Source organism: Leucoraja erinacea, chromosome 16 (assembly GCF_028641065.1).
Source record: "Leucoraja erinacea ecotype New England chromosome 16, Leri_hhj_1, whole genome shotgun sequence".
Taxonomy (NCBI): Eukaryota; Metazoa; Chordata; class Chondrichthyes; order Rajiformes; family Rajidae; genus Leucoraja; species Leucoraja erinaceus.
Genome location: NC_073392.1, coordinates 44,547,540 through 44,561,791, shown reverse-complemented (window position 1 = coordinate 44,561,791; position 14,252 = coordinate 44,547,540). Strand labels below are relative to the sequence as shown.

General features: G+C 39.3%; 1 protein-coding gene across 5 annotated transcripts in view; it reads left to right on the top strand.

The window, feature by feature from the left end:
* The window catches only part of pbrm1 (polybromo 1), a 68,412-nt gene that overhangs the window by 23,125 nt on the left and 31,035 nt on the right, over positions 1-14,252 (top strand). For all 5 annotated transcript variants that reach the window (XR_008724813.1, XM_055648292.1, XM_055648291.1 and 2 more), the window contains exons 8-16: positions 235-333; positions 574-662; positions 2,570-2,661; positions 2,749-2,965; positions 6,672-6,813; positions 6,905-7,002; positions 7,967-8,288; positions 8,697-8,799; positions 12,135-12,777. Coding sequence is in view for 4 of the 5 variants with exons in the window: in XM_055648292.1 (XP_055504267.1) it covers positions 235-333; positions 574-662; positions 2,570-2,661; positions 2,749-2,965; positions 6,672-6,813; positions 6,905-7,002; positions 7,967-8,288; positions 8,697-8,799; positions 12,135-12,777 (1,805 nt within the window). In the remaining variant the exon portion in view is untranslated. The remainder of the gene's footprint in view (positions 1-234; positions 334-573; positions 663-2,569; positions 2,662-2,748; positions 2,966-6,671; positions 6,814-6,904; positions 7,003-7,966; positions 8,289-8,696; positions 8,800-12,134; positions 12,778-14,252) is intronic.

The window sequence follows — 14,252 nt, the reverse complement described above, 5'->3', positions numbered from 1 at the left end:
GAATACAAGAAACTAGGAGTTGGCGTAGGCCACCAGGCCTCTCTTGTTTGTGCTGCCATCCATTATGAACTTGCTGATCCATGCTGGCCTCGACTCTTGCACCAGTTCCCTTTAGCCCTCAATATTGCAGCTTGTGTTGTTAAATATGCATTTTCAGCTTATTTTTTAAACGGATACATTTGGATCACTGTGAATTTTTGTCTCGAGCTTAAATATATAAATTTCTTTTTGCAGAATGGTGCTTACAAGAATGTTAATGTGATGGCTAGAGATATTGAACTTTTAGTAAGAAATGCTAAAACCTACAATGAGCCAGGGTCACCAATCTTCAAGGTAAATTATATTTTCCAATCATAACTGTACTGTTCCACCTAAATACGGATTATTTTGGTAAAATAATGTGATTTATCTAATTGCACTGCTGAAATAATAATATATATCTTTACATGCCGGTTTCTGGTACAGTTCGATTGATAATTCAAAGGTATGACATATCCAGGTCCATAGTTTGGGGTCTGGTATAATGATAATATGTTACGTGTGTTGATAAAAATATATTCTTCATCCTTGTAGGATGCAAATACCATTAAGAAAGTATTTAATCAGAAGAGAGCAGAACTTGAGCACAACTTGGAGCCTACCAAATCCAGTCTTCGAATCAGGTGTGCATAATTTGTTTTACCAATACTTCTGAGGCTAATATTAATGGCTATTGAAGATTAATAATATAGAAGAACAAAGTTCATAATACTGCAGATACTAGAAACCTGAAATATAACAGAAAATGCTGGAAACAGGTTAGGCAGCATTTGTAGGGACAGAAACAGAGATGCCTCTCTGTTAGACTTGGAAAGATTGTATTTGAAACGGTTTAACTTGCATTGATGAAAGTTAACTTGCATTGATGAAGCAGTGGGGTGAACAAAAAGTAAAATTGGCAATGGAGCAGAGGAATAGAGAGAGTGAATGATGCAAGTGATGCCGTTTGTCAAGATAGAAAGGTTGAGGGTGTCATTCAATCTCTCTCTCGGTCTCCATTTATCGTCAATCTTATTTTGTTCCCTCTGCCCCTCAGCCCTGCATTATGAATGCAAATTCTGTCTACATATTAATGGATGCTTTGCGACTTACTGAATTTTTAAAATTTTTTTTTGCATGTCATATCTTTTACTATAAACATCTACGTGCAATAAATAATTTCTCCAAAAATATAGAATAAATCCCGTAGTCAACAGGTCCTTTTCATTGTTGACCAACCCAAGATTGGGTTGACCATTGTTGACCAACCTTCTTGTGAGTTCCTGATCATCATCCCTTCGTGACATAAATGCCAATCCCGTCAAAAGTCATCTGAAGCTGTTATTAGTAGCTGCATTTATTCCACTGACCATTTGTGTTCATTATCCTGTCACCTCTCTTTACATTCCTCCAAGAGTTAATTGCTTTGGGAACACATTTAAAGTTGTTATTATCTCTTTCCCCATCCTACGGCTATTTCATAGTCAGCCTAACTGAACAAAATGCCAAACCATCTTTCTTGTAAATCACCATCAGTATTGCCATGGATTTTACCACAAAGACTGCTAAGTTCCAGTGACCTCTTTATCTTTGGCTTTTTATTATTATTTGGTTTCCCCCTAGATCTGAATTGTGTAATAGGGCAGGGAAGTGTACTGTACTGCAATATATCAGCTATACCAATAAACTGATACTCCTGAAAACGTGTTATCCTGAAATGTTCTGTTTCAGTTATGTCCACTATTCTATCCTTTTTCTTCATACATTAATATGTTGTCTTCTCTGTGGCTGGCATTTCCTGTAATGTTGCCCTACAGATAACTGGCCATTGAGTACCTGGAATTTAATGTCATGTATCAAATGTAACTGCTATAAGGAACATTTTAACTATAATTGTTAGCAACTCTTCTAAAATATTGTTGTCATGAGGTACAACGTAATTTCAACAATGTAAGAAAGGCTGTCTTCTAAAAAATAACAAATATACCACAATTTGAAGATTGGGAGAATGATAAATAACAGACATAATTAATGATTAAGTTTGATTGAAGGACTGGCCATTCTAACCCTGCAGAGAGTTGTCATAAAGTGATGGATACTTAACAACTGGAAAAACTTGCTGTAGCAGTGAATAGTTTCAAAAAAGAATATATTATTGTTTAGGTAGCCTTCTCAATTAAACTAAATACAATTAACTATCATTTCTTAAATTATTATTAACTGTATTAACATGATATATTGTATAGTCCAAATAATGTTAACGAGTGTCCTCAACCTTCTACCGTCTTTTGACCCAGACTGTGCGCCTAACAAGAAAATAGCCATACAGTCCTCACTCCCTGCTTTGTCCAATTGCTCTGTTTGCAGGCTTGTACTTCAGTTCCAACACAACTACTTTGCTCCTGACGCAGTGACACAATGCCATCTGAGTTAGCCACTCCCTTGCCCATAAACTAGACTGATCGAGCCAAATGTCCCTGAAGACTTGATTCTATGCAATAAAAGTTGTGAATTTCTGAAGGCCTGTTTTTTGTAATTTCCGTCCCAATAGGAACCGAAGGTCAGCACAAGGAGATCGTTTGTCGGCAATTACAATGGCTTTGCAATATGGATCTGAGAGTGAGGAGGAGGCGGGTTTAGGTGGTAAGGCACAATGACACGACATTTCAATAAAGCTTTTTGAAAGTGGCTTTTTGTTTTAGCTTTTCTACACATCTCTTGGTTCCCTAGCGGTCACTCATTTCGAAGATGGTGACTCTGACGGAGAAAGCATTGGTTCATCTGTCGATGTAACTAGTCCAATTTATCAGTTGTTCGAAGCAGTTAGGAATCATCGGAACAGTCAGGGACAACTTCTGGCTCAGCCTTTCTTTCGTCTGCCTTCCAAGAAAGATTACCCTGATTATTATCAACAAATCAAACATCCCATGTCACTACAAATAATAAGGTAAGAAATGGTATTTATGCCATTTAAAAGAAAAAAAAAAGCTAATTATCATGCTGATTCCTTAACATTTTAACCAGTGCAGAGATTTGTACAGGTCTGTTTGGTTATATTATGTTTGTTCCCAATTATTATGTTTATTCCCTTGAATGACTCGTGTATAACTCTTAAGTCTATGGTTGGTTATCTTTAGAGATCAGTTTCAAATATTTTGAGAATGCTATTTAAAAACTTGAGGCACAAGAAATTTACTTCCAATAATTGGAAGTGCAATAACTATGAATGCAACCAATTTGAGATTATCAAAAGAACTAGAGGTGGCCTGGTTCTGTGTTCTATATTTCTACAGTAAGGTTAATGGACCAATTTAGAGTGCTTAAGGGAAAGCTAATTAAAATCACTTAATGATTGAATGAATGAATGAATAAGTTTATTGGCCAAGTATTCACATACAAGGAATTTGCCTTGGTACTCCGCCTGCAAGTGACAACATGACATACAATGACAGTTAGGGATGACAAATAAAACATTAAACATTAATAATAAAACATTATCGATTAAACATGTGAATTAAATAAAATATCAGAGCAAAAGGAGGCTACAGATTTTTGGTTATTGAGTAGAGCTACTACTCGTGGGGAAAAAAGCTGTTTTTATGTCTGGCTGTGGCAGCTTTGACAGTCCGGAGTCGCCTTCCAGAGGAAAGTGATTCAAAGAGTTTGTGGCCAGGGTGAGAGGGGTCAGAGATGATCTTACCCGCTCGCTTCCTGGCCCTTGCAGTGTACAGTTCGTCAATGGAGGGAAGGTTGCAGCCAATAACCTTCTCAGCTGATCGGACGATTCGCTGCAGCCTCCAGGTGTCGTGCTTGGTGGCTGAGCCAAACCAGACCATGATGGAGAAGGTGAGGACATACTCTACGGTGGCCGTATAGAATTGGACCGTCATTGCCTGCGGCAGATTGTGCTTCCTCAGCTGCCACAGGAAGTACATTCTCTGTTGGGCCTTTTTGACTGGAGTTGATGGTGGCCTCCCCACTTAAGGTCCTTGGAGGTGATGATTCCAAGGAACTTAAAATACTCCACAGATGTGACTGTAGTGTTGTTGATGGTGAGTGGGGTGAGGGGAGGGGGAGCTCTCCTAAAGTCTACAATTACTTCCATTGTCTTAAGAGCATTGAGCTCCACGTTATTGCGATGGCACCAGGACGCCAGCTATGTCATTTCATCCCCATCCTGGATCAGTCCAATCAGGATTGTGTCTTCCACAAACTTGAGAAGCCTGACAGAGGAGTCAGTGGAGGTGCAGTCATTGGTGTAGAGAGAGTAGAGGATGGGGAAGTGTACGCAGCCTTATGGTGCTCCTATGCTGAGGGTCTGCGGGTCTGAGGTGTGCTTTCCCAGCCTCACATGCTGCTTCCTGTCTGGTGATCCCCCGACAGAGGGGTTCAGGCACAGTCAACTTGGAAAGTTTGGAGTGTAGTAGCTCTGGCACAATGGTGTTGAATGCAGAGCTAAAATCAACAAACAAAATCCTTGTATAGGTCCCCTGACAGTCTAGGTGCTGGAGGATGAAGTGCAGGCCCAGGTTGACTGCGTCATCCACAGATCTATAGGCCCGGTATGCAAACTGCACAGGATCCAGCAGGGGCTGGTGATATTTTTCAGATTGGCTAGCACAAGCCTTTCAAGGGTCTTCATGACTACTGAGGTCAGTGCAACAGGCCTATCTTTGCCTTTTTGGGTACAGGGACAATAGTGGAGACTGTGAAGCAGGCAGGGACATTACATGTTTGCAGGGACTGGTTGAAAATGTCTGTGTAGACCGGTGTCAGTTGTTCGGCACAGAGCTTGAGAGTAAAGGGGGAAACATTGTCCGGTGCTGGAGATTTCCGGCTTTTCTGTCTTCTACACTTTACGAAAATCACTGGCAAAGCTACTGCAGTGTCAGCAATGAGAGTGAGTGATTTACTCCAGGGCAATTGGTTTTGAAAATATGAAACCAGGAATAGCTATGAATATGATCTTTTCAGCTCATAGATAGACTTGTACAATTTAAAGCAAATTGATTTTGTTTGTAATTGATTTGGATGAAGATGTAGTTATGTTTAAACGTTCCAGGGATGTATATAAATATAACATTTTACTGGTTATCTTTAATACAATTGATGTTCTTTTATATAGGGAATTTACATTCTGGGTTTCACTTTCCTGAAAATTATATTTTGAGTCTGTTTCCCCACGATTGGAAAAGTTTTGTAGGAAGGAGCTGCAGATGCTGATTTAAACCAAAGATCAACACAAAATGCTAGAGTAACTCAGTGGAACAGGCAGCATGGGTGACATTTCGGGTCGAGACCCTTCTCAGACTGAATCAGGAGAGAGGGATATACTGAAATAAGGAATGGAAGGTGTGAAAACGAGACAAAGGGGATGGAGATCACGGAAAATGTAGCGGTGTTCAGCGAAAGCAGAGACCGTTCCCTCCGCAATTCCCGGGCTACTTCCCACCCAAAGAACCCCCTCCCCAGGTACTTTCCCCTGCAACCGCAGGAGATGTAATACCTATCCCTATACCTCCCCCCTCGACTGTGTCCAAGGACCCCAACAGTCTTTTCAGGTGAGGCAGAGGTTAATTTATACCTCATCCACTGTATCCTCTGTTCCAGGTGTGGACTCCTATATATTGGCGAGAGCAAGCGCAGGCTCGGCAATCGTTTCGCTGAATGCCTCCGCTCAGTCCAGTTAAACCTACTTGATCTCCCTGTTGCTAAACACTTTAACTTCCCCTCCCATTCCCACATTGATCTTTCTGTCTTGGGCCGCGTCCAATGTCAGAGTGGGGCCCAGCCCCAGCCCAAATTGGAGGAATAACACCTCATACTTCGCTTGGGCAACTTACACCCCAGCGGTATGAATATTGACTTCTCTAACTTCAAGTAACCCTTGCCGTCCCTCTCTCTCTCTCCATCCCTCCCCCATCCCAGTTCTCCGACTAGTCTTACTATCCTTGTTTCCATTTTATCTCTGTTTGATTTGTTGTTACCTTCAGCGAGCTAACAATGATGTATTCTACATTTTCATTGATCTGCATCCCCTTTGTCTCGTTTTCACACCTGACATTTCCTTAATTGGAAACGTTTATTTCTGTTCACTCGTTTATACGCCAAGTGTTTACTGTTCTTAAAGTTATCATAGTTTCATGGGGTTAACCCTGACATAAATATTATGGATTATATGAAATGTCAACGTCACCTTTCAATTCTTCGGAATTCTTATGCAAGTTTTAAAATCTGTTATGGGTTTTCTTTAACCATTGCCTCAATTTCCAAAGAAAATGGTCAGAAACATCACCCCAATTTTTTTTTTAATATCACTTTCACTCTTCATTTGCATACCATGATGTCTAGATCGTGTCTAAAAATAACTTGCCATCTCTTTGTTTCTTCTCCCCTGGTTGCTAACCTATATTAAGTTTATATTGTTTTATCGTTCTTGAAAAGCTATCTAATAAATGCCAGAACACCCACCCATGATATATTATAATTGTAAATATATTATTTATTCATTTAACTTGGAGAGAGATTTTGTTCGCTTGGTGAAAATTCTTTCCCTTTTATTTAACTATAAGATAATCATGTTAATAACATGTGATTATGATCTTGGGATAACAAAATTTACCAGATTCTGGCGGATTCCTTTCTAATTATAGACAAAAATTGAAGAACAATGAATTTGAAAACCTTGACCAACTGGAGGCTGACATGAAACTAATGTTTGAAAATGCCAAGCACTATAATATTCCTAATTCTGCAATCTTCAAACGTGTGTTGAAGCTGCAGCAAGTCATGCAGGTATAAAAATAGCAGAGTGGTGTGTTTTAATATTTATGTATTCTGAATAATTTCATCGGAGCTACTTTACTCCTGAGATTTATTCTCTCAGGCCAAGAGGAAGGAGCTCGCAAGAAGAGAGTACACAGAGGATGGTGACAGTATGGTATCTTCTGTAACATCTGATACAGGCAGTGGCAAGAGAAAAGGGTAAGGATAAGAATATTGCAGTACCAAGATGCATAAAATCGAATGAATTATATATTATCTTCATAACCACTTTTATCTAAAACTAGATTGTGTGACCATTGGAAGATTTCCATTGAACCTTGTTACTAAATGCAAAAATATTTAAATATATTTTAAAAATTAGAAGAATACTTCAACTATTTTGAGATTTTTTGTTAATCCACTTCAGTATTTCAGCTGAACAAAGTAAATTAAAAGTAAAAAGCTAAATATCGATGTATTTGATATTTAATGGCTGAAAAGAACTGACCTTTTTATGTAGCCCAATGCTTGGTATTTACCTATTCACCCTTATTATTATATTGCGCTTACAATCCAGCAATTTTATAACTGTCCCCTCTGCCTGTATGTGATCCATATCCTTCCATTTCCCGCATATCCATGTTCCCATCCAAAACTAAATTAAAAATTAAAGAAATTAATTCCATTAACTTTTCTCACTGGTCACTCTAATCTTACAGGTTCAGAGGGTAGATTACTTATTCTATGTTACCTTCCCTACCGTACATTTGTGTTATAGTGAGTGCTGATATCCCAATGCTAATTTACACAGTTTCATTCTCTCAAGGAGAACAGATAATATAACAAATTTAGTTAACAACTTCTTTGTTTGAAGAGTAGGTGATAGAGCTGTTACAATGACGCAATATGTTATTCTATGCTTATATAAAGATTTTAGATTAATAATCTGAAACTTACTAGAGATCATCATGTTTATCACCATAAACATTCTCTACTTTTATGGTAATTTTGGAAACAAATAACTGGACTACAAATTATTTATTTCAAGTTATATTGTATACTTCATGATTTAACATTAATTTGGTTCAAAATAATAATAATACGGTGCATTTATTGGTTATGCATTTATTCCTTTTATTTTACTGCTTTTCTTTTGAAGACTAATAATTAAGTACACACACAGGTTTTTAAATTCCAGCAATAAGAAGCTAGAAAGGATTGGAAAAAAAACTGAGACTCATTTAAAGCACAGACTGAAAGTACTATACAATACAATTATCGAGTCACGTGACCTAACAACAGGACGAAGATATTGTGAGCTGTTTTTGATTAGACCGTCAAAAAAGGATTATCCAGATTATTATAAAGTCATCCTGGAGCCTATTGACCTGAAGATATTGGAACATAACATACGTAATGAAAAATATACAAGCGATGAAGCATTTATAGATGATTTGAAGTTAATGTTTCGAAATGCAAGACACTATAATGAAGAGGGTTCACAGGTATGTAAATTAGTTATGGTAAGATGCAGTTCATTTGAATCATAAAAACATAACTCCTTGTACATTCAAGAAGAAACAGCATTGATGGGCACTTGACTAGATTTCTCAACAGTAAAATACTGGAGGACAACCCATTAACAAAATGGAAAGCAAATTAATGTACTAAACTCTTCATTGTGCCGCTATGTTAGAAAATCGGATTGGTCTTTTAGAGGAAGTCAGCCCTCAACCTGAAAAAGTTGTGAAATATACAATTCCCCCAAATTTGAAGTTTTCTTGCTGATACTCCAATCTGATATATGATTTAATGGATGGAAAACACCTATTTATACCACTGTATCATCTAACAGTATCTTGTTCGGGTTTCCACAGAACTGATTAAATGAAAATTGTTGAATTATCACACAGGTATACAATGATGCTAATATACTGGAGAAAATTCTAAAAGATAAAATAAAAGAATTGGGTCCCTTACCTGATGATGACACCGCTTCACCTAAACTGAAACTAAGTAAGTTGATTAATATTACTTTTATTTGTATTTTTGGTTAGCTTTTATTTCAAAATATATTTGTATATAAGATTGTATATATTATCTTGTGATATAGAATGAGGCCATTTGACCCATTAATTCTCAGAGCATCCCATTCACCCACAATCTCCTCTCCACTCCTCCTCCATACCCTGATTGTTCCGCCTGCAACTAATTTACATTGACCTATTAACCTTACAATCAGCATATTTGGGGGATATGGGAGGAAAATAAAGTATCTGAAAGAAACCCAAGCAGTCATGAAGAAATCTTACAAACTCAATACAGAGAGCTCCATGGGGGTCCAATGTGTCTGTGTTGGAGAGAGTGCAGAGGAGATTCGCCAAGATGTTGCTTGGATCAGAGGACTTAAGTTAAGGGGAGAGATTGGATAGACTGGGCTTTCCTTTTCACTTGAGTGAAAGAGGCTGAGTGGCGACCTGATATTTGATTATGACAGGCTAGATAGGGTAAAGAGTGCAAATCTTTTTCCCATGTTAGGGATGTCAAAACTAGAGGGTGTAGTAATAGAACAGAATGCCTTTTATTGTCATTCAAACAGCTTGGTTTGAACAAAATTGCATTTTCTACAGTCTTAACAATTACAAAAAAAAACAAGACCCACACTTAACACACTTTACACAAACATCCATCACAGTGAATCTCCAACACCTCCTCACTGTGATGGAAGGCAAGTCTTATCTCTTCCCTTTGTTCTTCTCCTGTGGTCCAGCAGTACAACTGCAACATCGAGGTGACTGGGGCTCACGATGTTAAAGCCCCGGCGGCCGATGATAAGTCCCGTGGACGTTAAGCCGCGCTGGGCGATGTTAGGCCCCGCTCAGAGTCATTTAAACCCCACGATTCCAGCGGGAGAAGTTGCCGTTGCGGGTGCTCCGAAAAGCGGTCTCCCACCAGGGACCTGCGAGCTCCTGATGTTCCTGTCCACCGGGCCTGCGGCCGGTGCCTCCGATGCTCTGAAGTCGGGTCGCAGCCGCGCGCCACCACAGCTCTTCCCGTTCCGAAGTTGGCCAGCTCCGCGATGGCGAGTCCGCAGGCTCTGCGACTGGAGCCCTCAGGCTGGTTCCGGTTGGAGACCGCCGCCGGCTCCACCATGTTAGGCCCAACGACACCGGAGACCCGACAGGGAAAAAGTCGGGTCCTCGTACAGGGAAGCGATTAAACGGTTTATCCCACCCCACCCCCCACATATACGCAGCTAAAAAAATCATAAAACTAGAATCAAAACATACATTTGACGAGACAAAAAATTAAAAAAGACAGACGAACTGCACTGCTGTTAGGCGTCGCCACACCACATCTTAAGGTGAGAGATAGACATTTTAAAGGGAAGCCCAAGAGATAAGTTTCTGAACAAATTGTGTGATTGATACCTGGAATGCACTTTCAGGAGGTAGAGGAGTTAGGTACAATTACAACATTTAAGAGGCATTTGGGAAAATAAATAAGCCAATCATAGAAGAATACAGTCTTGTTGTGGGAAAATGGGATTAACAAAAGGATTGACATGGATATAGTGGGCAGAGGGGGCTGTTTCCATGCTGTATGGCGATGGCCATGACTCTGATTTAATTCAAGGGCTGTGAGACAGTTGGACTACCTGCAATGCCGCTTTGCTGCAGGTTCAACAGAATGATTTCAACATTCTGAGTATAGTCCTCACTATATTTGTCTTGGTTCATATTTGCATTTCTGTCACAGCCACTGATGCTTTCCTGAATGTTTTACCTGTGCTTGCAATCGGGTCCATTTCCTGATTAGTTTTAGCAGTAGTCCAATTTTTCTAATTTCAAATTTTTCACAAAAATTTGAAATTAGAAAAATTTGGGTGGTGTGTGTATGCAATGAGCTGCCACGGGAGGTAGTTGAGGCAGATACAATAACAACATTTAAAAGACAATTGGACAGGTACATGCATAGTAGCAATGTTACAAAATTTTGAGATTTAAAAAATCAAGTCTGCAATTTATCCCATCAGATAAAGCATAACAATAAGTTTAATTTGACACCTTATTCACTTTCATATCTCAAGTAATAAAAATGTTATGGCCATTTTCATACTCGGAAATTAGCATCTTGTTCCCTATTGATTTTCTATGGACATAACAAAAAAGCTGTGATCATGGACAGTCAAAAGCCCATAACCTTCTTAAAAATTAAGAGAACTGAATGAAATTTTCAGTTATCATAGATTGAACCATTCTGAAACAAATATAAAATAATCTTACTTGGATGACCTGAAATTAAAGCATATAATTAGTTAGTTAGTTACCCAATTGTAGCTAATTTCAAACTTCAATTACTAGATCTAAACTTCTATCCATTTTTCTTAATAAATGATTAACATTTTTAAATAGCCTAAGTGTCCAAATAATATTCACAAATAATTCACAATAAAACATGATTTTTAAATCTCATTTGCATCAATTTATAGGCCAAATGGAAGGAATTTAGTGTCCAATTGCTGTAAATTAAAGTCCATTTAAATCAGCTTTCTAGTGGGATCCTGTGAACGCGCTGGTTTAGAACGTTCACATTGCGCTGGATTTGCGCCCTCAAATGCCCAGAAAAATACTGCGGGATATAAAGAGCCCAAAATGAACTACTCGCTATAGTAAACTTTATAAACAGGGTTCTTAAGAAGCCCCTTTTAATGTAAAAATAAGGTACATACCTTTAATTGTTTGCTTTATAAAACCCTGGGGCTGCGAGAGGTCGCGGGTTTAGAGAGTGATTTTTAAACTACTATAACTATTATACAAGGCCATAAAAACTAATAATACTTTTTGCTAAGGGGTCTTTCAGCGATTTTCCGTTAATGATTTACTAGGCTGAACATTTTCGATTGCAACAGCCTATAGTAAAAATCGCGTTTTAAACCCGACCCCTCTAAACAGCGCCAAAATCGCGCACACGGGGTAGGGCAGATTCTCAATGACGATTCAGGTAGGTTTTGTAACATACCTATGCATAGGAAATGTTTAGAGGAATATGGGTCAAAAGTGGATACATTCTAAAAGATGGAATTAAAGAATTAGCGGCCTAAGAACGGTGGGGCATCTTGGTCAACATGGGCGAGTTGGACTGAAGCGCCTGTTTCTGTGCTGTATGACTCCACTTTTCATCGAAATCCTGCTCTTTGAAAAAGAAGAATGTTATTCATAGCTAGTTAATAGTTTGTAATTATTGCAAATGGTTGTCAGTTTTGAACTGGAAATTGTTCAAAGGGTTCTTTTGATATGGAAGGTTACTCCATGTGAATTAAATATTGAACACTTTTGACTTATTTTCAGGCAGGAAGAGTGGTATTTCGCCCAAAAAATCCAAATACTTGACTCCTCTGCAGCAAAAGCTAAATGAGTTATACGAAGCAGTAAAAAATTACACAGATGTCAGAGGCCGAAGACTGAGTGCCATCTTTCTCAGACTACCTACTCGATCGGAACTCCCAGATTACTATTTAACAATTAAAAAACCAATTGACATGGAGAAAGTGAAGAGTCACATGATGTCTAATAAGTACCAGGACGTCGACTCCTTTGTTGATGAATTTGTGTTGATGTTTAACAACGCTTGCACTTACAACGAACCAGAATCTCTTATTTATAAAGATGCACTAGTCCTTCACAAAGTCCTTCTGGAAACCAAAAGGGATTTGGATGGAGAAGATGATGCACACATTCCCAATGTAAAGTTACTCATACAGGAGTTGATACACAACCTATTTGTCTCTGTCCTTAGCCACCAGGATGATGAAGGGAGATGTTATAGTGACTCTTTAGCAGAGATTCCAGCGACTGATCCAAGCACCCCTAACAAGCCACCTTTGACTTTTGAAATTATTCGAAAAAATATTGAAACTAATCGATATAGAAGACTTGATGTTTTCCAGGAGCACATGTTTGAAGTGTTGGAAAGAGCAAGGCGGTTAAACAGGTGAGTCTGTGGGAAGCACAAACCTTCTTCTTTAATTAGATCAACTCTTCACTAAGGCTATTTATTTTCCTGATCAATATTATTAGTAGATATCTGCAACATTCAATATCATTCCCGATGCATGCGTTAGAAATGAATTTCAAGGAAAAATATAGAGACTTTATTATTGAATCATTGAATTTTTATTGGTAGCAAAAAGATCTCCAGCCACCTGTTGCTTTTACTACTGGCATACCAATATGGAGATTAAGTATTAATATTCCACCTCAACAAATTTTGAAATTAAGTTCAATATTTATTAATTAATGCGCAAAAGAGCTAATGAAATTCTACTTGTTTTCTACTGGTCCAGCTGTGGTCATCTAAGAAGTGCCAAAGCACTATAAAGGCACAAGATGGCCACATGATGTGCAGCATGAGAGGGTATTAAATACAGCCAAGACGGCATCAGCACATCCTTGCCCAGCAACAATTATTTTTCAACTTATCTATTTCTAAATAGTTCTGTGTTGTAAACTGAATGCATCCATGAAAATGGAATTAAAATATATATATATTTTTTTTAACCGTTAAAGTGAATGACAAAAGAAAACATTAATTTTACAAGACTGATATAGATTTAAATGGAGTTTAAGAGGGAACTGCAGATGCTGGAGAATCGAAGGCAGGGTTTCGGCCCGAAACGTTGCCTATTTCCTTCGCTCCATAGATGCTGCTGCACCCGCTGAGTTTCTCCAGCTTTTTTGTGTAACCCTAGATTTAAATGGAAATGTTCTTCGATTCGTAACAACAAAGAAGTAGGTCTTTTGATCCCTTGGGTTTTTGAGATGTCCCATCCTCCCATTTATTTCCCTGTAATATTTTCCTGTGGTACATAACCACTAACGCCCCTCCTCCCCAATCCATTTACACCAAGGGTTAATATATAGCAGCTAATTTACATAATAATCTGTATGTCTTTGAAATAAGCCAACAACCAAGAGCACCATGAAAACCCCACAGTCACAGAGAGAATATGCCACTGGACTCCCACCATCGGGTCCGTTGACCCTCGCCACTCCAACTTCCTCCAGCAACCCACAGCCGTCGCCTTACCTGGAGCCAGGACTCTGCACTGGGCCTGAAGCCTCCACGCTGCTAACTTCCACTCTCCTGGGTTTGACTCCACTGGGTCCTAATGCCAGTCTGCCCAGCCTTGCTAACCTCCGTGGCTATTCCACTGACTCTCCCCCACCCCCCTCTAACTATGTGACCCCTGCTCTTCCCCACCCACATTACAGCCCTCTCACCCCCCCCCCCCCTGACCCTCCACCCCCCACCACACATCGCCTCATACCCAGTCCACCCACCTGCCTTCCTCCGGCCCCAACCCCCATCCCTGCCGGGTGTTCACCATCCCCCCCGACCTCCCCCTCTCCAACACCGAACGGTCGGTCCTCAGCAGAGGTGTTACCTTTGTCCCCCTCCGTCCCCAC